Source organism: Furipterus horrens, unplaced genomic scaffold (genome assembly GCF_987537825.1).
Source record: "Furipterus horrens unplaced genomic scaffold, mFurHor1.1.pri manual_scaffold_10, whole genome shotgun sequence".
Lineage (NCBI taxonomy): Eukaryota > Metazoa > Chordata > Mammalia > Chiroptera > Furipteridae > Furipterus > Furipterus horrens.
This window is the reverse complement of record NW_028327180.1, coordinates 78,645,495-78,667,228: the sequence shown is the minus strand read 5'-3', so window position 1 is coordinate 78,667,228 and position 21,734 is coordinate 78,645,495. Positions and strand designations below refer to the sequence as shown.

General features: G+C 53.5%; 1 protein-coding gene and 1 long non-coding RNA gene across 14 annotated transcripts in view; one reads left to right on the top strand and one right to left on the bottom strand.

Moving 5' to 3' along the window:
* Positions 1–2,708: 2,708 nt before the first annotated feature.
* The window catches only part of JADE2 (jade family PHD finger 2), a 49,497-nt gene continuing 30,471 nt past the window's right edge, over positions 2,709–21,734 (top strand). Inside the window, exons 1-6 of one of the 8 annotated variants that reach the window (XM_090288312.1) lie at positions 2,709–2,802; positions 4,144–4,373; positions 8,056–8,239; positions 12,512–12,647; positions 12,937–12,994; positions 14,911–14,999. In XM_090288312.1, coding sequence (XP_090144438.1) covers positions 12,513–12,647; positions 12,937–12,994; positions 14,911–14,999 — 282 coding nt within the window. In that variant the 5' untranslated portion in view covers positions 2,709–2,802; positions 4,144–4,373; positions 8,056–8,239; position 12,512. Of the gene's footprint in view, positions 2,803–3,980; positions 4,374–4,543; positions 4,656–7,082; positions 7,960–8,055; positions 8,240–12,511; positions 12,648–12,936; positions 12,995–14,910; positions 15,000–21,734 lie in introns of those variants that run through there. The other 7 variants (XM_090288315.1, XM_090288311.1, XM_090288313.1 and 4 more) reach the window with 7 other exon arrangements.
* Positions 4,657–6,096, bottom strand: LOC150000790 (uncharacterized). Of its 6 annotated transcripts, XR_016513320.1 has the most exons (4): positions 6,036–6,094; positions 5,724–5,773; positions 5,314–5,393; positions 4,657–5,077 (listed from the first exon to the last, which is right to left on the bottom strand). It is a non-coding gene; the product is annotated as an uncharacterized LOC150000790 (long non-coding RNA). The 6 variants fall into 6 exon arrangements; XR_016513316.1 differs by lacking the exon at positions 5,724–5,773 and having other exon boundaries at positions 5,928–6,096; XR_016513315.1 differs by lacking the exon at positions 5,724–5,773 and having other exon boundaries at positions 5,964–6,096.

Genomic DNA, 21,734 nt, shown 5'->3' with positions numbered 1-21,734 from the left:
TGTTTGTGGACTCCTTCTGAGTATAACATATTTAAATCCATAAAAATAAGTTACATAAATAATAAAGGAAACTAATTACATTGAAATACAACTCTCAAAATATTTTAAAATATGTGATATAACAATATATGTTTCTTATTAACTCATTAAATTACAAGAGCTGGCAGCATTTTGAAGTAGTGATGAGTATAATGATATTTTAGGATATTTTCAACAGCTATAATGTAGTATGAAAATATCTGTGATTTCTACTAGCAACACTGTCACAGGTGCTGCTAGTATCACTGTGATTTGCTGTCTGCATTTATAATTGAAGAACAAGCTGAATTTTAATTAGTGAAAATAAAGATATATACTCTTCCCTCCTAAGATCAAGACCCCCTGAATTCTACACACAGTTCTCTAGAGGGGGTATATGTGGATTCCAGGTGAAAAACCCTGGGCTTAGAATGCTCTTCCCCTATAAACCCTCATAGCTCACTCCTTCACATTCTTTTACTCAAAAGCCACCTTCTCAATGAGCCCTTCCCCAGGACTGTATTTAAATTGCATCCCCACATTCCCTTATCATCATTTCACACTTAATTTGTCTTCATAGTGCTTACCCTCAAATATAATTTTTTTTAGCTTTCTAAAATAATTGTATAGTTCCTTCCACTGGAAAGTGGGTTCCATGAGAATAGGTTTGTCTGTCATCTTTGTTCTGTGTCCCCAGAACCTGAATCATACCTGGCAGACAGGTAACACTCAATAAATATTTGTTGAAAAAAAAGTGATTATATCTCTAAGAACTCAATGTTTCTTCTCTTTTTTTCCCTCTAAAAAGTTAATGATTTGTGAGACTTTTAATAAACATTAAAGAGTTATAATTAGGTTTATGACTATCGTTCTGTTAACATTTACAAGGTTAACCTTAAATAGTAGCAGAGCGCTGTAGAAACCCAAGGATTTTGATGGAGCTTCCAGTCCTAAACAGGAAGTATTTTCCAAGGGCTTTTTAGGGGACATGGGTCATACCCAAACCCAGGGAAGCACCTCAGAAGCAAATAAAATTCTTTCTTACCTATGCAGCAATTAGGCCTCCATCTGCAATCAAACTAACAATACTAATGGCTTTTTATTTCTAGCTGTGTGGTAAAATGGAAAACACATAAGTTTCAAGGTCAGCTGGACTAGGTGCCAATTCTGCTACCACTTGCTAGCTGTGTGACTTTTAGTAAGTTATTAAACCTTTCTGAATAGGTAAGATGAGCTTTTGTGAGGATGAAATGGGACAGCTCGCACAGTGCACTGCACAGAGCAGGTGCTCTATCAATGAGCATTCCCTCCCTCTTCCATCTCTCTAGGTCATATTTTCCTGCTTGCCAAAGTTCATAGGATCCTGATGGCTAGGAGGAGCCTGTCCAGTCCTCTCCTGCATGTAAACCTGCTGCAATTAGACCTAAGCAGAGTAGTCCCCTTGGACTGCACCACCTGTAAATTGGTTGGGACTGACATCTGGACCTTGAACTGGAGACCCACCATCTATCACAGTTTTTTCTCCTGCCTTTCCCTTTTGCCTACACTGGGAGATCTCATGTTTGTTCTCAGAGAGGGTAAGACAGAAATCACTGAGCCCTAGTTTTTCAGTGTTAAGAGCTTGCAGAGGGCACCGGGGAAAGTGCTAATGTGCACCATGCACTCTGAGCCAGGCCTTGCTTTACACATACAGCATGTATATGTACATATATACATACATGCATATGTGCACACATGGTCTTAGGAACCCAGCCACCACTCCATTCCACAGAAGAGGAAAATGAGAACCCGAGAGATGAATTCACTTGTCCACATCAAGCAGCTTAACTGAAGGGTCAGGATTAGAACCCAAGTATTTAACCATTTGGTTGCATGCTCAAAGACCGCCACCTCTGTGTCTCCAGGCACTTGGGCTTGGGTGGATCCTGCTAACCGACCGCTGAGAGCTAGAGCCAGGTCTAACGGGAAGGGGATAACCAGCCCTTCAATCCTGCCAGACAAGCCTTCACAAACTTTGTGAGTGAAGGCCAAGGAAAAGGTTGCACTGGCTTCCTTTGAGCTCGTATTTCTTTCTTGTTGCAAAAAGTGCTATTTCAGCATCCATCATCTCCCTCTTTGTTGTGTAGACAATCAGCCCTGTCAGAAGATTTGTATTATTATGAATTTGTTTATTATTAGATTTATTTCTCCTATAAGCAAATGTGTTCACAACATTCCATTGGGAATCTTAATTGTGACATAAATGTCACCTTATGTAAACTGAATATTTATCTTCCTATGGAAGGGGGTGGAGGGGAATGAAAGAATACACAACCTTAAGTCTTGGAGAGAGAAGGCAGTTCCTGACCCAGTTCATAACCCAACCAATATGCCTTCAAAGCCAAAGGTGAGCTCAAAAAAATATTGGATCATCTTTGAGGGGCAGCCAAGAGTTAGGGGGAAGAAAAAGTTGGCAATGATGCTTGGGGATGTTGGGCAAGGCTCCCAGGTCTGCCCCCCAACGCCACCTGTGACCAGACCACCTCCTCCCCAGCTAGGAGCATCGGAGAAGGCTGCAGCTTGCCTCTCACTCCTCCCCATCCAGGAGGCCACCCCTGCTCCTTCCTCGAGAGAAGGTGAGCGCGGCGGGCACAACGGGTTGAGTGGGTGTGGCCCGCGGCTCCGGGAACAGACCCAAGGTCCCGCCACAGCCTGCGAGCCGCCCCACAGTCCGCCTGCCGGGTGAGCGCAAGCTCTTCTTCCAGAAACTGCAAGGATCCGAGCGCACTGTTTGTGCACGACAAGGTCAAGTCGGGAAGTGGAGCCGGAGGAGGAGGGGCGAGGAGGCAAGGGTGGGAGAGGGACGCCCCGCTTCCTCGCCTACTGCCTGCCTTTGGAAGTTGCCCCTAGGTTTTTAACCCATTAGGGGGAGTGGGGAGGACAAGCAAGGGGAAGGGGGTACCCCGGGGGAAAGTCTTCTGGGGCCAGGACGTGCAGCCAGCCAGCCAGCCACCCATCACTGCGTTCCCCACCCCCCGGAAATGCGGGGCAGAGCTGGGTGCCAGGAGGCACCCAGGTGGGAGGAGGGGGCTATGAACCCGAAAGGGACCCTCTCTATGGACCGCCCCTCCTTTCTTGAGGTCGCCCACAATCTCAAGTTTCCCCCGCCCGGGATGTTAGTTTCCAGCTGTTGTGGGTGGGGGAGGAGGGCCGCGCCCCCTCCCCCAGTCTTGAGCGCGCCCCTCCCCTCCGCTCCTGCCAGCACTTTCTTCTCACTTCTGGCACTGTAAAACGCCACGCGATTTATTTGATTCGCATTTTTAAACCAGAGATTCAGGAGTAGGGCCTAGGGCGAGGGTCTTCCAGCGCTGGAACCCTGGGAGGCGGGTGCTCAGTGCAAACCTCGTTCCCTCCGCGAGTGTCGCCTTCAGGCTATTTGCAAAGAAACGTCTTTTTGACGCAGGGAAAAAATGGCAAATTTTAAGTACGTCATTAATATGGCGCCAAAAGATTTTTTTAAGTATAAGCTTGCTTTTTTTTTTTTTTTTTAAGGTTGCGGGGGGCGCCGCCCGGGTCTGAGGCGAGAAGGGGGCGGGGTGTGAGCAGAAAGTGTGAGAGAGTGGAGGGGCGGGGTATGTGTGTGAGTGTGTGAAGTGTGAGCAGACCTGATGGGACTTGCACGGGCGCAGCCGCCGCTCGGGCCCGGCCCTGGGGACAGGGCGGGCTGGGGGCGCCCCAGAGCCCGTGGGAAGTCCAGGCTGGAGGTGCAGGCAGGCGGGCGACCCAGCAGGGCACCCTCCCTCCTGAGGCCTGCAACGCTACCTGGACTCGCTGCTGAAGCCAAACAACTGGGCGCGGGGGTTGGGGGGGGGGGCAGGCGACTGGGGGTGTCAGAAGTGGAGATCCGACTGAATAAGAAAAAAGTAGCTACTCCCCCTCCCTTGCTCCTCCTGCCTGCCCCCACCCCCACCCCAACACATTTTTTTTTTTTTTAAAGAGATCACAAGGAAGTCTTGGTTTAAAAAGAAACAGAAACATACACAGGGGTTTGGTGAATGGTGCCGACCGCGGCCATCGCAGTTGGAGGCTATTTGGGGGGTGGGGGGGTGAGTAGCGTCCATGGAGTTACTTTGCGCCCACTCCTAGGTGGCAAGGGCTTGGGTCCTGTGGGCTGAACCGTCCCCGGCAGGGGTGCGGGAGCGGGGACGCCGCGGGTCCCGCCGCCTCCCTCGCCGCGACCCCGGATGGATGCGCGCCCCCTGCCCGCCCGCGCCGGCCCCAGGAGCTCCGGATTTCGGGAGCATCCTTCCCGCGCCGGCCCCCGCCGCGGCGCGTAGCCGAGGGCAGCGCCCCTCGGAAGGGCTTCACGGAACAAGGTAAGATCCAGCCCCCGACGATGGGCCCTGCGCATCTCCACAGCGTTATTTTGTGTTTTTGCAACAGATCTGCCAGCGCTCCTCGCTCTCTCTCTCTCTCTCTCTCTCTAGCTCGCTCGCTCCCTCTCTCTCCTGCTGGCTGCCTGTTCTAGGAAGCCAGCGCGCGGGGGGAGGGGGGATGCACAGCACAGGAGAGAGATTGCGCATGTTGGTCAGTCGTGTTTTAAAGAGTACATTGCGGGGAGGCTGAGAGGGGCGCATGCAACAACAACTTTTGGAAGGGTGAGTTTGGCGACCTTCTTTATTAATGACTGCGGCAAAGCGCCCCCAGGCCGGCAAGGGGGCGCGAGCGGGCGGGGGCGCGCCGGGGCTGCAACTTGCCCAGCGGCTCCAGCCGGGTAGAGGGGCTGCGGCGGGAGACCAGTGTTGAGGGGAGGTCGCACGGCCAGGAACGAGGGTTCGGAAGAACCGGAGCTAACTGCCCTCCTGCCGCCCCGAGTTTCATTTTGTTGATACGCAGCACGTCCGGGCGCCGAACCGGGCTGAGCCGGTGCACATGACCCGCGCTGGGCTCACGTGCAGCCGGCCGGGTCCCATACACCTTCCGGGGGCCACCGCCTCCGCCCTGTCGCCCCCTCTCCGGGCTGGGTGCACGCGGGCGCTGCACGCGGGGGCAGCATGCTCAGCTCCCGGGCGCGGAGGCTCTGCACAAATTAAAGCAGTTTTTTGGAGGGGTGGGGGACGCCCATTCCAGGTAAGTATGTAGGGTGCGCAGCCCCGCGCGGGGGGTGCGGGCTGGGTCAGGCGCAGTTCCCCCCTCCAGGGCTGCGCGGGAGTCCGGCGGGGGAGAAGCGCTGAGAGAGTGGAAATGTACCCGCGGCGGCCGGAGCGGCGGGTGCGCGCCCGCGGGGCGACGGCAGGGGGCGTGGCCCTTGTTTACCTTCTCCCAACTCAGCCGGTTCGCGTCCCGCTCCGGGGATGGTTCTGCAGTCCCTGGCCCTTTGCCTCCGCCCCTGCGCCCTGGGTTGGACCGAGAAGACGTAGGCAAGTGGCGGCCCCAGCCTGGACTTACATACCCGACCCCCAAATGAGTGACACTGCAGCCCCCGCCCCCACCCCCACCAAGCACCGCTGCAGTCCCTCTCCCGGATCCCCGGCCCGGCCCCGCCCCCGGCAGTGGCATCTTCCCGGCCTCACCTCCTTCCTCTCTTCCTCTCTCTCTCCCTCCCTCCCTCCTTCCCACCCACTCGCCTGCGCCTGCGGAGCGGCTCCTGCCCGCCTCCTCCCGCCTGTGTGCAGACTTGTGGCTCCCTCCGGTCCCTTCCCGCCCATCCCTGGGCCCTAACACACCCTTTTCTCCAGCCCAAGGAATGAGAGGGGGTCAGCTTGGCGACTAGTAGCTGCTGGGTCAGAAAATGGGTATATCTGTGAGGCCGGCAGGAAGGCTTCACTGTACCTTCCAGAGGCCCAGAACATCCCCCAAACACACACCCAGTTCCCTGTCATACACAGCTGCCCACTCCCAAAGGGGCGCGGGGCCTTTACAAGCTTCACCTAAACCCCTCCCCGTGCCCGGGGCATCCAGTCCACCTCCCGGCTCAGTCCCCGGCCCGAACCGCCTCTTGCCCTTCCTTGGCCTGGGCCGGAGCCCCCCGCAGCCACCTCCGGCTCCTCCTCCCGGCTCCCGCGGTCGGAATCACGCCGGCGCGCCTCCAGCCTGCGGTCCCGCAGACTGCCTCCAGGGGCAGGCTGGAGGCGCGTGCCATTCCTCCCCCCTTACCTGCCCCCCCACCCCTAACCCCCGTTGCCTCTGCCACCCGCCGGGGCACTTGACTTTTTTTTCTTAACCATCTTTGCCGCAAGTCTCGTGCCCAGGGCTGGTGGGGGCGGGAGGGGCCCTGTTTCCCTTTGCCCGGTGCCAGGGGCACGCTGCATCTGGAACTCTGTTCTCTGCAGATTTCCAAACCTTGCCCCTGCATTAGCACACACCCCCACCCCTGCTCATCTGTAGGATTCTGAGACCAAGTTTTACTCAGAAGCTGAGTTTGCAGGGGGGCCATCAAGAGGCATCATTTGCACTCAGCGTTGCCAAAGGGGGGCGGGGAAGGGCTGAGTAGGTACTCCTGACTTCCCCTCTTACCTTTGTTGAAAGGGGAGGATCCCTGAGCTTTGAGCCCAGGCAGGCAGTCAGGAGGTCCTCTTAACGGTTCTGTTTGCACACAGTCCTGGGGCCTGGTGGTGGTAGGGCCACTGGCCCCTCTTCTCAGGGTGGCATTAACTCCCTTCACTGGTAAAATTCCCAGTAGGACATTTGGCAAAAGGACCTGACAGGGAGCTGCCAACCAGGTCTGGCCCTGTTTCCTGGGTTCTCAGGGTGCTGGCTTCTCCCCTATCCTGACTTCCTCTCACCTCAGGGCCCTGAGTGAACCACCATCCCTTCTGTCCTGTCTTCCTGGGGCAGGTTGGGACCCGCAAGCAGAGGAGGAAAATAACAACAGAATAACTGTAAGGGGAAGGAATGAGTAATAAAGCTAACCCAGGCAAGGAGGAGGGCTTTCATGTTTAAGAGATGCTATTTGCTTTTTAGGTCACAGGCTGCAAAAACAGGCTTTGATCCGAAGTGGGGGAATAATTTATTGAGAAAATTTGCATGGTAGAAAAAAAGGAATGTTTGTTTGATCTGGAGCCCTCTTAGTTGTCCCAAGTGCTGTTGGCTGTTGTTTAGAGTGGAAAAGCATTTGGTTCCACAGCAAATGCCTCACAGAGGGAAGTCCTCGCCCCAGGCAGCAGAACTTGCAGTGAATGTTGGATTGGAGACTCTTTGGCCAAGGGTCTCTCCCCAGCACTTTTGGAGATGAAGTGTTTAAGGATAAAGTTGTTTGGGCTTAAGACGCAGCAAATGTGTCCAGAGCATTTCCCATCCAACATGCTTTTCCTTTCCCTAAATTGCCTGGTTAAACAGCCAGTAACACTGATCCAAGAGGCTGTCAAAAATCTCACTTAGCTTTTATGACAGGTGAGGTGGGACTCTGGTCCCCAGCACCCAGGTGCACCCCAGAGTCGAAGTTAGGCCTTTCACACTGACTTCCACGTCCTTGAGATTAGGAGCAGGAGATTCTGGTTAACTGATGTTCCAGTTAACAGGGTGGTAGTTGTCTTATACCCAAGACCCAGGTCAGAGGCCTCCAGTCCAAATTCTTCCTAGTTCATCCAGCAGGTGGGCCTCACAGTTCTCCCTTTAGGTTCACTGAGGGAGGCCAGGTCAGAGTATGAGGAGGGGAGTATCCCTGGCTTTCCTTGTCCTCCATGTAGGACCTTCCCGTGTGGCTCAAAGCTTAGGAATCCAGGAAGGTTCTCAGACAACCCATAGAACCTGGAGTAACAGCCACAATCAGGAGCAGTAGGCCTGTGCATGGTAGCCTGGTGGGATGGGCTACACCATCTGGAGTCAGACAACTTCAGTGTGAGTACCGGCTGTGCAGTCACCAGTTATGACAGCTATTCCGTGCCTTAGTTTCTTCATCTACAAGTAGGGTTAATAACAGAACTTACCATAAAGAAGACTAAACTCAAAGCCAGGCATGTGGTAAGCACTTGATTAATATTAGTCATTCTGACTATTATTATTAATGACCTGGAGAAGGTCCAAATGCAGCTTTGACCTTTGATCTCTCCCCTTTAGGCTTGGCCGAAGAGCCAGCTCCCTTCTCTGAAGAAGGGATCAGCAGGACCCTGCAGTTGCCAGTGGGCAGCCATCTGTGGGAGCGAGCGGACTGAGCTTTGCCCTCTCTGAGGTGGAGAGTAGGGTGAGAGGTGCTGAAGGACAAAGTAGACAAAGCCCCTTTCATTCTCCCAGGATCCCCTTGGTATGTCCCCAGCATTGGGTTGGGAGGGTGGGTGTGGGCAGCATGTTCTAGGAGAGCTGGGTGCACTCTGGGACACTTGAAATTGCAGGTGGGCAATGGTGGGTGTCGGAGGAGAGTTCAGGCTTCCCTGCGCTTGGAGAAGCAAGTTTGAGGATCTGTGTGCACAAAATCATTTTTGTAACGGCAATTACTGTCCCTGAGAAGGCATTAAAGTTAATGAGAGATAGGAAAGAGTGGGGCTCTGACCCCTGTTTAAAGCCAGTTAAGAGTAGCAGTTCTTGTTTTCTGAATGTCTGGCCTCCCCGACACAAGGAGGCTCTGAGGACAGGTTTTCCAGCCGAAATATCATTAAATTGTATTAGCATCTTATTACACACACGCCTTAGTGGTCTGCCTCAGACAGGGAGAGTTTTTGTTTCTCTTTGAAAGATTGTGTCTGGAATGGTAAATTGCATGCTTGAAAGCCTCCCCCACTCCCCTTTTTTTAAGGAAGGCGAAATCCTGCTGTGTGTGGTGGCGGTCAGGGCACGCCTGGTGGCCCCCAGAGAGGAGAGGCCGGAGGCCAGGTTGGGGTGTTTTAACTGCCCAGGGAGTGGCTACAGTAGCAGGCCTGAAAGGCCCACTGTTCCCAGGGTCAGCTGGAAGGGCGTTAATGGAGGCCCAGGGTGTTTATTTGAGTTTATTTGCAGAGAGTTCTTTAAAGGGGGCTGGCACTGGGCATTGGTGTTTCAAGTCCAGACCTGAGGCCCCCACTAAGACCAGTGACTGGGGCTGCCAAGAAAACATCTGCCACCAAATTGCTGCCCTATTACTGAGTTGACATTGATCATTAGCCAAGAGCCCAACCAAATAAAGAGTCCTGGAAAATGTGTGAGGTTAAGATGGGGAAGAGGGCTGTGAAAACAGGACGAAATCTCGGGCCGGGGTATTTGTTCCTACAAGGTACAGGTGGGTCAGCTGGGCTATGTGGTCCCCGCACTCCTAGAGGGAGGGGACAAGAATATACTCTGCATGCATTGAGCCCCTGTTACGTGCTGGGGGCCACACAAGGAGGCCAGTGGGGCTCCAGCAGGGATCCAGATAGGCTCATTCTCATGGACCATACATTCTGGAGGAGAAGGAGATTGAACAAGTAGATTAGCAAACAAATTATGATGGATGCTCTGAAGACGTTGAGTACCGCCACTCTGTGACATTCCAGCTGAAACCTGGAAAAGGAAAAGTAATACATGGGCTGCAGGGACCATTAAAGGCAGAGGGCACACAGGCTGTGTGGAGGTCCCAGAGCGTGGCTGTTAGGCTTGTGTCAGGAAATGAAAGGAGGCAGGTGTAGCTGGAAAGGGGTGGGGAAGGGCTGCTGGTCAACATGAACTTGGGAAGGTAGGTGAGGACCAGATCATGTAGGGATGGTCTCATTGGTCAGGATCTTGAGTTTTATCCTGTGGTCAGCAGGAAGCCTTTGAAAGATTTTAAATAGGGGCACGACATGATCTGATTTATACTTTTTAAAGATCGTTCTGGCTGCTGTATGGATCCTGGTTTATGAGGGAGTGATAGTAAAAGCTGGGAGATAAATAAGGAGTCCAGGCAGGAGATGAGAGGGCGTGGACCCGTTTGGTGGCAGCAGAAATGGGGGAAAAGGTGGGCGGATTCATGGTATGTTCTGGAGGGAGAGCCCACTGGACTTGCCAAGGATTGGCTGTGGGGTAGAGGACACGCAGAGAGACTGTGGGGCTGCTGCTTCATTCGGGCGACCCTTTGACACCCACACTCCCAAAGGAGAGCTTCCTAAATGTGTCTCCATGCTGGGGACAGTGTGGGAAGTGCAAATGGAAGAAAAAGGGACCCTTTCATTCCTAGAGTTTCCTTTGTAGGTGGGAGGGAAGTGCCTGGTGACACTGAGCAGTTCTCCCAGAGCAGACCTTGCCTGGGAAGAAATTGGAGGGACCAGTGGAGAGGGGAAACCCAGAGGACAAGATAAAATCTCAGCATCCTCAACTTCCACCCGTATTTGCAATCTTGGAAGTTAGCTTTGGTGAAGGAGTCCTGCTTGTCCCCCTTGCTAGGATGGAGTTGAGGGTGGAGGTTGTGGGGCAAAGGACTGTCCCGCAGGGGAGCCTAGGCCTCATCCAGGGCTTCATTAGCCGCAGACTGTGGCAGCTCACCTGAGGCAGGGAGGCCTTTGGAACAGACTTGGTTCAAAGGAAAGAAGATTCCCTCACCAACAGTGGCTTTCCTATGAAACCTAGTTATTATTTCAATTAAGCTACCACCATATCTGCTTCCTTAATAACACCCTGCCCAGGAGGACGCTGGGCCGATTCACAGAGGGCAGGTGGATGGGGATCTGGCTGCAGCCGGGATGCAGCTCTGCATACTAGCAGGTGCTGAGCAGCAGGACATGGCATTTGGAGAAGGGTGTCGGCAGGCAGGGGTCCTGTTTGAGCGGATCTTACAGCACAGCGTCACTGCTCCCTTGGAGGAGCCCCTCAGGTGCGCACCGGTAGGAAGTCTCTACCTGGCCCAAGGCTGCCATGGTATTAATAACTTAACACCTGTGTGGAGAGCCCACCACAGTGCTAAGGGCTCTATGCTGCCCTCATTTATTCTCACCAGCTGATTCTGGCCCACAGATCTGTTTAGTTTGGCCCTCTCAACGTGTTTTTAAAGTTCTGAATCAGTTGCCAACATTTTAAGTTCAGGAGATTTATGTAAAAATCCAGATCCAGTTTGTGTCCTCAGGGAAGTATGTCTTTCCCATGATCCCTGGTTGGGTGAGGGGTGTGGCTTTTATGCTATGTGTGAGCCCGGCTTGGAAGTGCCCTCTTCGCGAGAAATGAAGAGAAATGCAATTCCTGGACAGCCCATTGCAGGGGAAAGCAGGTGGGTGCATTGATAGCACCTCTTCCCAACTCCTCGACCAGCAGGGTAGGGAGCAGGGTTGGCAGGGTTAGAGTCAGGGCTTTGTTTAAGGTCATTCTCAGACCACAGAGGACAGCGAGGATGGGCAGCTGGAGGTGCCAGAGCATCATTGAGCATCATTGTCTGCTTGCACTCTGCTGCACAGAGGCAGGGAGGGCAAGAGGTCAGCAGCGTGGTCTCTTGAATTAGACAGATTTCTTAAAGACACTGCAATCTTGGTCAAGCCACTTCGCCCCTTTGCTTTGTTTTCGTCATCTGCAAAAGGGAAGCAGCCATCACGTCCACCTGTACCCAAGCTCTGTTCGGAGGGCTTCCTAAGGTCCCCGTGGACCATGGTGTCCCCTTCCCCTGGCGTAGTAAGTTGTTCCCTCCTCCCTGCCATCCATGCAGCTCATGCCACCAGGCATCTCCTTCTGCAGAGCTCCTATCTGCACCTTCTGAGCTGGGCAATAAGCAGCCCCGGTGACCCTTTCTGTCATCCTGATCTCACTGTTGGGGAACACGAGTGGAGAGAAGCTCCTGGCTCAGACCTAGTCACAGGCAGGTGGGTCCCCCTGGTCAGCTCAGAGGTCTGCAGGGCTGCAGTAGGAGAAGGGGAACCCCAGGCCTGGCATGGCCAGACTGGGAGTGTTGGAGGTGGTGATAGGATCATAGGCAGGTCAGGAGCCTGGCAGACCTGCAGCTGGTTTGGGCAGCGGGACTTTTCCCTGCTGACACTGACCCCTTGTTGTTTGCCGTGAGCCGTGAGGCGGCCCAGGTTCCAGACTAACAGCAACATGGTGGAAAGTGCCGTAGGCCCGAGACCCAGATCTGTTCTCACATTAGGATTCAGCGAGTGACTTGCTGTGAGACCCAGGGCAGGCTAACAAGCCATTCGGTGTGCTCCCCTCCAAGAGGGGACAAGAGCAGACTGCCACCCAGGCCTCTGCAGGATCAGAGGAAACAGTGAGTGGGAAAGCACTTCCAATAGGCAGGAGTGGGCTTAGGGATCACACCAAATGGATTCAAATCCAAGTTCCGCCAGTTACTAGCAGGACAGGCACTGAGCCTCCCCAGTCAATGGCACTAATAGCTTACAACTCACCAGGTTGTTAGAAACGAGATAGCTGAGATAGTGTGGTCAGAGGAATGAGCTGAGCATGGGAGAGCTGCCCTCCTTGCCCTGAAGTTAAATACTGCAGTACCAATAAAGCTGGTTTGTACTTTTATCTGGAGAAGTACACTGGGGGGGTGGAGGGGGGGGAGCTCAGCCCAGGACCAGTCACCCCTGGGCCTGGTGTGTCTCAGGGACCCAGCTTGGAGCCTCCCTGTCCCCAAGCCCATTTCTACCCTCCTGGTCTCCCCTTGCAGGATGTATCCTCAGTGCCGCCTGGGATGGCTTGTCCTTAAACTCAGACAGCATGGTCCTCCCGGAAGACTCAGTCTTGTTTCCTCTGGCACCCAGCGAGGCACCAGTTGCTACTTTTGGATGGGGGCGGATTCTCTGGTGGGCCTGAGTTCCCTTGAGAGGAAGCTGGGGCTGGGCAGGTCTTGTCCTCTTTGACTCCTGCTCCTCTGAGGCACTGGGCTCGGGAGGTGGGAGATGCAGCCTCCTCACTCCCCTGTCCCTGCCAGGGTGGGGTGGGGGACCGGAGGGGCCGGCTGGGGCAGGGCCTTGTTCTCATTCTTCTGCTGCAGCAGAGTGAGTGTGGGGAGGTGGGTTCCTGGGATTTTCTGAGGGATTGAGGATTTCCCAAGCCTCCCGTGAGTATCATGGGGCCTGCCTTTTGTTACAGATGGAAGAGAAGAGGCGAAAATACTCCATCAGCAGCGACAACTCGGACACCACTGACAGTAAGGCCTTCCATCTGGGGCCCTTCCAGGGAAAGCATGTGAATAGTGACCAGGCCCACAGGCCCAAATGGAGAGAGGCTGTCCGCAGTCTCAATGCTGATGAAGGCATAAATCAGATCAGGTCCCTCTGCTCCCAAGAAAGTACCCACACCACCCTGTCCCCAGGACATTGCTGGCCTCATCACTCCGCCCCCTGTACCCTGAAGCTCTCAGCCCCATGTGCATTATTCTGGTTGGAACCGATCTGCTCACCTCTGGACTCTGCTGGTGTGGCTCCAGCTCCTAGGAGCATGTCCTCTCCCAGTGGTCCTGTTGAGTCAGGGCCCTATAGGAGGTCTCTACACAACCCATAGAAATTCTGTCACTGTTACAATTACCTGATAAGTATTATTACCTAATACCTGGTAAGCTCCTTGTTCAGAGGGGTCAGTCAGGCTCACTCCTTATCTCTAACTAGATCTGGCAAATCATAGGTGTTCAGTAAATGTTTGCCAAAGAAATGAATGAAGGAGTCTGACCTTCATGGGATCTCAGTAGTAAGTCTCAAAGGTAGACCTAGTGTATGGGCTGAGGGTGTCATTTGGATGTCTAGGGGGTGGGGGGACATTGTCAAGGAGTAAATAGGGCTTAGGGAGCCTCTTCTGAAATTTGGGGGGCGTTGTGTAAGGTGAGAGCTTTTCTGTAGTAGTAGAAGGCAGCTCCTCTCTGCTGCCTGTTGCCCCAGGAGCCTGGGCCTACACAGCCAGTAGGAGTAAGGAGTCCCACTCTTCCGTGCGGGAAAGACACCACCAGGAGGATCCCATCTAGTGGTGGAGACTGGCGGGAGCCCAGGCTGAGGACTGGGCTGCGTGGCCAGGGAGGCGGGGCCTGGAGCCCTGCTGCTCTGTACCTCACTTTGTTCACCTGTGCGGTGAGCACATGGGACTAAGGGGATCTCCGAGGACTCTTAGGTCTCCCCAGTTCCACACCTTCCACTCAAGAGCCTAAGGCAGGTGCACTAGGTTGGTGGGTTTGGTCCCAGTCCTTCCTCCCTCCCCCAGGTCTCATTCACTGTTGTCTGGGGCCTGTAGGTTCAGCCTGGCTCCGGTGTCTAACCTGGCCGGCCCTCCCTCCCTGTGGCCGGAGATCACAACATTGGTCCTCTGTGGCTGCAACCACACTGCCTGCGACCCGGCTCGGCAGAGCCAAGAAGAACAGCATCCTCTCCTAACTTATTGCTTTCAGAGGAACCCTTGAGGGCTGAGCTCCTGAGCCCTGTAGCCGCATTGGATTTGGGTCCGGCTGATGCACATTCTTTTCCCAGCCGCCCCACCACTGTGCCCACCCATGGCTGCTGCTGCTTTGTCCCATAGGGATGGGGGCCACAGCTCTGTCATCCAGCGAGGGTCTTAGGCCCGCATCATAATAGCTAATGGTCACACTGTGTGCTAAGACTACAGGCATGATATCTCATTCTCACAACAGCCCTTCAAAGACAGTCAGTCTCTTCTCCCCCATTTTATAGAAGAGCAAACTGAAGCTCAGAGAAATTAAGTTTTTTGCTCAGGGTCATGAGCTAGTAAGTGGCTGAGCCTGGGCTCAAGCCTGGTCTGTGGGCCTGCTGCTCTGCCTTTCCTCTATCTACCCACTGGACATCACCAAGGAGGAAGCAGAGGGCAAGAGAGGATGAGGGACTGGTCATGGGTCACACAGTAAGCTAATACTGAGTCCTGGTCACTGCCTTCTGTTTCCCAAGCCTCTTATGGTGTGTGAGTGGAAGGGGTGTCATGTCCTCACTAATCATCGGAGAGGCCCAGAGCAGGGACAGTCAACCAGATGCTCACAGAGGTGGAGGACAGACTTCCTATCCTTGGGCATGGGGAGGGGGGTGTTCCTGGCCATCCAGGGGTGCCTGATGGGCTGTGTTCTCTCTGCAGGTCACACTACATCTGCCTCAAGATGCTCCAAACTGCCCAGCAGCACCAAGTCGGGCTGGTCCCGGCAGAACGAGAAGAAGCCCTCAGAGGTGGGTGTTGACCAGTGTCCTAGAGAAATGTGAAGCAGACATGGGGAGGCCACAGGAGCAGAGACCTGGGGAGAACGGGCTCTGCAGACATCGGGGGAAAGCACTCCTGGCAGGGGGAAGCACCATGCCAGGCCAGTGTGGCCGAGTGGAATGAAGGGGTGGGGGGTGTGCCCCTTTTAGCATGTAGGTTGTAGAAATGTTTCTGTGGATCTGAGCTAGAGAAGAAGCCTTTCCTGGATCATCAGCAGGGTAATGACATAGTCTGGTGTTTTAATGAAAGGTCCCACTGGCTGCTGGGAGGTGAAGGGTTTGCCGGGGACACGGGTGGAAGCAGGAAGGACTCTTGCAGTTGACCAGGAGGTGAATGATGGTGGCTTAGAGCCCAGCGGAGGCAGTGGAGTAAGAAGCAGAGGAGTCAGGACACTTGGAGCCTGAGCAAGGGTGACAGGATTGCCGGTGGAAGGGCAAACAATGGGTCCTCAGAGTCATCCAGTCATCTGCTCCTCATTATGCCCAGTTCACACGTGTTTGCATGTTAAGCCTGCCTTCCTTTGACCTGTGGCAAGTAGAAAAGTATTTGACTTCTGGAGCTGTGGAGAGCATTGGGGGTGGGGGTGGGTGGGCGAATTCCATCCTAGGGCCTTGTCCCTCTGTCCTCCGTCTTAATTGCCTTTCGCTGGGCACAGCAGAGGGTGCAGGAGCATCGAGTCTCTGAGAAGGTGGGGCTTTTGAATCTGGCCTCTAAGAGAGACATTGCTCTGCAGCCTACAGAGTAGCCAGGCACTGGGCTGGACACATTTGTTTTTTAATCCATAAGGTAGCCCAGAGTTCTCAGTCCTGTTATAATAAGGACACTGAGGATCCCAAAGTTATATAGCCAAGACCTGAAGTTTGGGGGGCTAACAGTGCCCAGGCTGGGAAGGCCCTTGGCTTGGGGTGGGGGAGGTATCTGTGTTCTGAACCTGGGGCCCTCCTGTCCTCCCCACAGGAGCAATCTTGGGGCAGCCGTCATTAGCCAGCCTCTGGGGGGTCTTCCGCAGAACCTTGCATTTGAAAAAGGACTCCCCGCCTCCAGGAGCTTGCGGGCCCTAGGACTCTCTCTTTGTGGGGAGTGGGGAGCCTTTGAGACCTGACACCTTCCATTCCCATCCCCACCCTATTGTCCTCCCTTGGCCCTGTGGAGAGAGGGTGGTGATGGAGGGAGATAACTTCAGGAATGCAGTTAGGACTGGGAGGAAAGCTGGTGGGAGCATTCTGTTCCTGAGGCCTAGCATCTGCCTGGACGGCCCCTGCTCTGTTGGGTGGGTGAGGGGTGCCCAGGTGCTGTGGGAAGTAGGAGGCAGAGTGCTGGGGCCAGGAGCCCCCGGGACCACTCCTCACCGACACTATCCCCTCTCCCTCCTGCCCCCCATCTGGAGACCTGCAGGGGCTTCCCCCATTGTTAAGGTTGAATTAGTAAAACAGTTGCCACCTTTATGTGCCTTCTTGGTCCTGGGAGGCAGCAATTGTTCTGCCCATCTTGGAGAAGAACCTGGCCACTGCTCTCTGTGGCTATTCATGTTGAAGTTCCGGGGAGCTCCACCCTCCCTCCGGGCAGAGATCCTAGGGGCTGGGCTGCCACCGACACCCAGGACAGGCTGGTAGCTGGGAGGAAACAGGTGTCAACGCAGGTCAAGAAGAAAGACTGATTTGCATGGGGCTGAAAATTCCCCTGCCTCTTGGGTTTTCCAGCTCAGAGCCTTTGAACCTTTCTCCACCTAAAAATAGAGCCAAGCCATTGTAAGGGTGCTGGTGCCTGGCCCTGCTGGGGACTAGCTGCACCCAGCCCTTCATTTGAGCACAGGAGGCCCCGGGGGTTGTGAGGCCTTACAGGAGGCACTGCCCTCAAGTCCTGGGCTCCAGGAGGATTGAGAAAGTCCTCCCTGCCTTGAATGATAGCCAAGGACAAGCTTCCCTCCCACAGCAGGCAGGAGAGCAGCCCTCCAGGTTTCCCTCGTCTCCTAAGTGAGGAGGCTGAGCCATCCCCACCATAAATTCCAGGCTATCTCAGGCCAGAGAGGAAACTGTCAATGAAAGCTTCCAAATTATTTGGCTCATGAGAAGGCAGAGATGAAAGCAAGGATTTGGCGGCAGAGAACATTTGCACTAAATCTCGCTGGGCTGTCACCTGCATTTTCTGTGAATGGTGTGGAGAGGAGGGCCTTTCTAGTCTGCTGGGCCTGGGGGCCGAGGACTCTGGAGCCCGTGATGAGAGGGGACTCAGGGGCCCCATCTGCCCTGTCCCCAAGAGTAAGAAGCCTATGGGGTGGCTGTCAGGCCAGTCTCAGAGTGTGGTCACAGGGTCTGCTCCCAGTCTGGCCTAAGTTCCCAGCCAGAATGTTTGCAAAGTGATGTGGGGGGTACAAGACACCCCCCCCCCCAGTGGCTACATGGTTCACTTCCTCTCCTCATCGCTAAATGGGAACTGTGAAGGGGAGAGGGGTCTCAGGACCAGGATGACTTAGCATAGCAGCCCTGCCAGCCCGCCGTGGGCTGGGTTTACTTGGGACCTGAGGGGCTGCCCCTGTGATGACCTGCCCTGAGGGTTCAAATCAAGGGGTGCCCTCTACACCACAATGGAGGGACAAAGTGTTTGGACCAGGAGGGACAAAGTGTTTGGACCAGGAGTCAGGACCCTGGACAGGGCTGAGGCCTCGAGGCCCAGAATCTCATCCACCCTTAGCCAGTGGGTGGCCTTTGTCAGCCAGAGAGAAAGGAGGGTGCAAGCCTCAGGCCCCTAGTTGGGGGTGGGGTGGGGGGTGGGGGCAGCGTTGTATGGACAGGCTCTGGGGGGCCTGGGAACCGGGTGAGGGTTTTTTATGGAAGTCCACCACATCTGAGGCTGACCCCAAAGGCATAGGCAGCTGCCTTCCTCTGCTTTGCCTGCTTGCAGTATCCCAGCAAAGCTGATTAAGTCGGCCAGGCCTGTCCTGAAGGAGGAAAGGGGATTAGCTGGCCTGGGGAGGGGGTGTTAGTGTATAAATCGTGCCAAGGCCTTGGGTTTCTCACCAAATGACGTCACCGTTGTTGGTGCTTAAGCACTTTCTGGATCATTTCTCCCTAAATCTGGTGGAGGTCACAGACCAGCCCCCATCCTACCTCACTCTGACTTAAACGTTCTGACTTAAACGTTCCAGAGTGGGGTCCTTGTACTTTTTTAAAGCCTTCCCACTGAAAGCCAGGGTTAAGAGCTACTGCCGTAGACCTTTCTCCTTCATTTGCTCAGACAGGAGTTCTGGGCTGGCTTGGGCCATCCTGGAAGAGCCTGAGGTTGTGGGGAGGAGGAGAGGCTTTCTAGCCTGAGTCAGTCATGGAAGCAAAGGCAGAGAGTGTGGGTGGGGCAGTCCCCCAGCTCAGCCCCCACCCCCCGTGGCAGCTAGGAGACTGACAGGTTTCTGCCAAGCCCTCCTCCCAGTAGGGCAGTTCAAGAAAAGCCCTTGCTGTTGCTGCTGGAGGCTGTCTTCCTTGGTCTAGGGCAGAGAGGCAGGTGGGAGGGCAGGCTGCACAGTGGGGGGACGTGGGGGGCAGGGTTTCCTCCCGGCAGGGGGTCTTGAAGTAGAAAGCTATGTTTTTAGGAAGTCAGATCCTCAGCACTCAGCCAGTGGACAGGGTCGTGGGTCTTCAGGACCCAAGAGCTAGGGGTATGGATGGAAACTCAGCAAGCACGCAGGGGCATCTGATAGGCCCTGCCGGGTGCTAGGGGCCAGAGGATGCAGGCCTCTCCCAGGGGAGTTTGTCCTCGGGCTGCCAGCAGGATGCAGGTGCTCACACAGGAAAGTGTCCGTTAGGAGGGGTGCAGCCAGCTTGGCCACTGAGGAATCCTGTGACCTTGGGCAAACGACTGTTCTGAGCCCCAGCATCATCATCGGTAGAGTCCTTCCCGGCACCATGCCATGGAGTTTCTGGTCTGTAGATGTGACGGTCCTTTCCTGAGGCCTGTGGAGCTTGGGGTGGGGGTGATCCAGGAGTGAGTGGAGGCCATGCTGGCCTCCCTGGGACAAAAACCTGGGTGGTCTCAGAATAGGGTGGGCGGGAATTGGGATCCAACTACCAGCTCCTTTGTTTTTGTTTTTTTTAATTGATTTTACTTCATATATATTTCTTATTATGTTTTTTCATTACCATTTAACCCCCTTATACCCTCTGCTGCTCCCCCCCACCCCTGCAGCAATCACCACATTGTTGTCCATGGGTCCTCTTTCCTTTTTGCTCAATCCCTCCCTCCCTAATGCCCCCCCACCTCACCCAGAGCGGGTGCTCTCTTATCTGTGAGTCTGTCTCTGTTTTGCTTGTTAGTTCAGTTTGTTCATTAGATTCTACATGTAAGTACAATCATATGGTATTTGCCTTTCTGTGACTGGCCTATTTCAGTTAGCATAATGTTCTCCTGGTCCACCCATGCTGTTGTAAAGGGTAAAACTTTCTTCTTTTTTACAGCTGAGTAGAATTCCATTGTGTAAATGTCCCATAGTTGTTTTACCCATTCATCTACTGATGGGCGCTTGGGCTGCTTCCGTATCGTGGCTATTGTAAGTAACACTGCAGTGAACATAGGGGTGCTTGTATTCTTTCAAAATTCGTGTTTTGGGTTTCTTTGGTTATATTCCCAGAAGTGGGATCACTGGGTCAAAAGGCAGTTCCATTTTTAATTTTTTGAGGTATCTCCATACTGCTTTCCACAGTGGCTGCACCAGCCTGCATTCCCACCAACAGTGCACAAGGGTTCCCTGTTCTCCACATCCCGGCCAGCACTTGTTGTTTGTTGATTTATTGTTGATAGCCATTCTCACAGGTGTGAGGTGATATCTCATTGTGGTTTTAATTTGCATTTCTCTGATGATTAGTGACATTGAGCATCTTTTCATATGTCTGTTGGCCATCTGTATGTCCTCTTTGGAGAAGTGTCTTATCCACTCCTTTGTAGGCCCTGGTGACAAACTAGTATATCTCTGAATAAGGGACTGGGGCACCAGTGCCCCAGCCTCTTGCCCCTGGGGACAGGACCTAGGAGAAAAAGGTGATCCTTATAGAAAGCCTCTGCCTACACTGGGGTGTCTCCACGACCCTGTGTTGGTGAAAGCTCAGCGAATGAAGAGTGAGAATGCAGCTCATTAGCTTAACCCATTGCTTTTAAAATGAGACCCTTCTGGCTTGGGGGAAGGCAGGGGTGGCCCGTTGTGTTGGGGCGCAAAACCACAGGACCAGTAAGATGTCTTCATGGAGGAGCAGAGTTGGTATCCAGATAGATGTTTGTCGTAACCTATTTTACGTTAAGACAATGATGGCATATGTTGTACTGACATGCAAAGTACCCACACACTTGAGAGAGAAAACAGGAGAATCCCCAAAAAGGTTTCATGCTTGCCGCTGTGGTTTGGAGCCAACAGCTCCTCTGCTACCCGGGAGCAGGCGGTAGGTGAGCGGAGAGCCCATCCGCCAAGCTAAGTGCCTGCTCGCTGAGCCTCCCGCTGCCTCCCTCTGGGTCTTGTATAGTTGGAAACAGTGCCGCTCCCGCCAGCTGGAAAAGCCTCCTGGCCTCTGGGACTTGTCTTGCAAAAGAAATGTGTGTAATAAATTCTCTTTAAGAGCAGGAAGTGCTGTTATCCTTGTGAAAGAGAAAGAAATGTTGAGAGAGAGAGAGAGTATGTGTATTTGTGTCTATGTGTTTTAAGCATGTGACCAAATGTGGTAGCTTGGATGGGAATGAGTCTTTCTTTCCTTGGTGTTTTATGCCTGATTTTTAAGTATCTTAACTTTGTTCTTGGCTGAGATGTTCATGATCAAGTTCATCAGGTTCCAGCTCAGGAAGGAGATTTTTCAGAGAAACGAATATCTGGCTGGTTTGCAGGTAGTATTGCAGTGGTGAAAGGACAGTGCAGACCTTGAACCAGCAGTTTAACCTTGGTGAGTCTCAGTCTGCACATCTGGGTGGGAGGGGTGATGTGAATTAGGTGAGATTACATCAGCAAGGCATGCAGCCCGGCAGCTGCCGGGTCTCCACCCGGCAGTTACTTCTCGCTGCAAACCATTGTTCTTAGTGAGATGAGACACTCAGAAAAAATTTGACTAAAATAAGGGCTCTGGTAGAAATTTCACTCGGCTTTTCAGGACAGACCCTCTAACATCCTCAGGAGAGCTGGGAGGAGGGAGCCACACCCAACTTTGCATTGGGACTCCTCCTGCGGATGGAGGTCAAGAAGAGGCAGTCCCAGCCAGAGCCACTTTCCCTGGCTTTGGGACAGTGGTGACCAAGACCAGTTACTGAAGCCCAATGGAGAATCTTTTGGGCCAGCCCCCCCTGCTAGGCAGAATAGGAAGTTTCAGAGTTCAGTCATACTTCAGACAAATCCAGAGGTTCATTCATTCATTCATTCATTCACTTGTGCCACAAGCATGTGTTGAACACATGCGCTATGCCGACGACCCTGGGCCACAAGCAGGCATCATAATAAACAGGATACACGTGGCATCTCTGCCTCTCTCGGTTTCCTTATTAGAGGAGATGGACATTAAACAAATAATTACATGAACAGTCATATTTAGTAATTGTGGTAAGTGCTGGAGCCTTTCCTTAAGTAACTAAACTTCCTCTTGGTCTGAAATATACTATGATACAGTAATTCACCCTGGAGAATAGGAAGCACAGGCCAAGGTCCCGGGATAAAATATTCAAATAACATCCACAAGTCTTGTGAT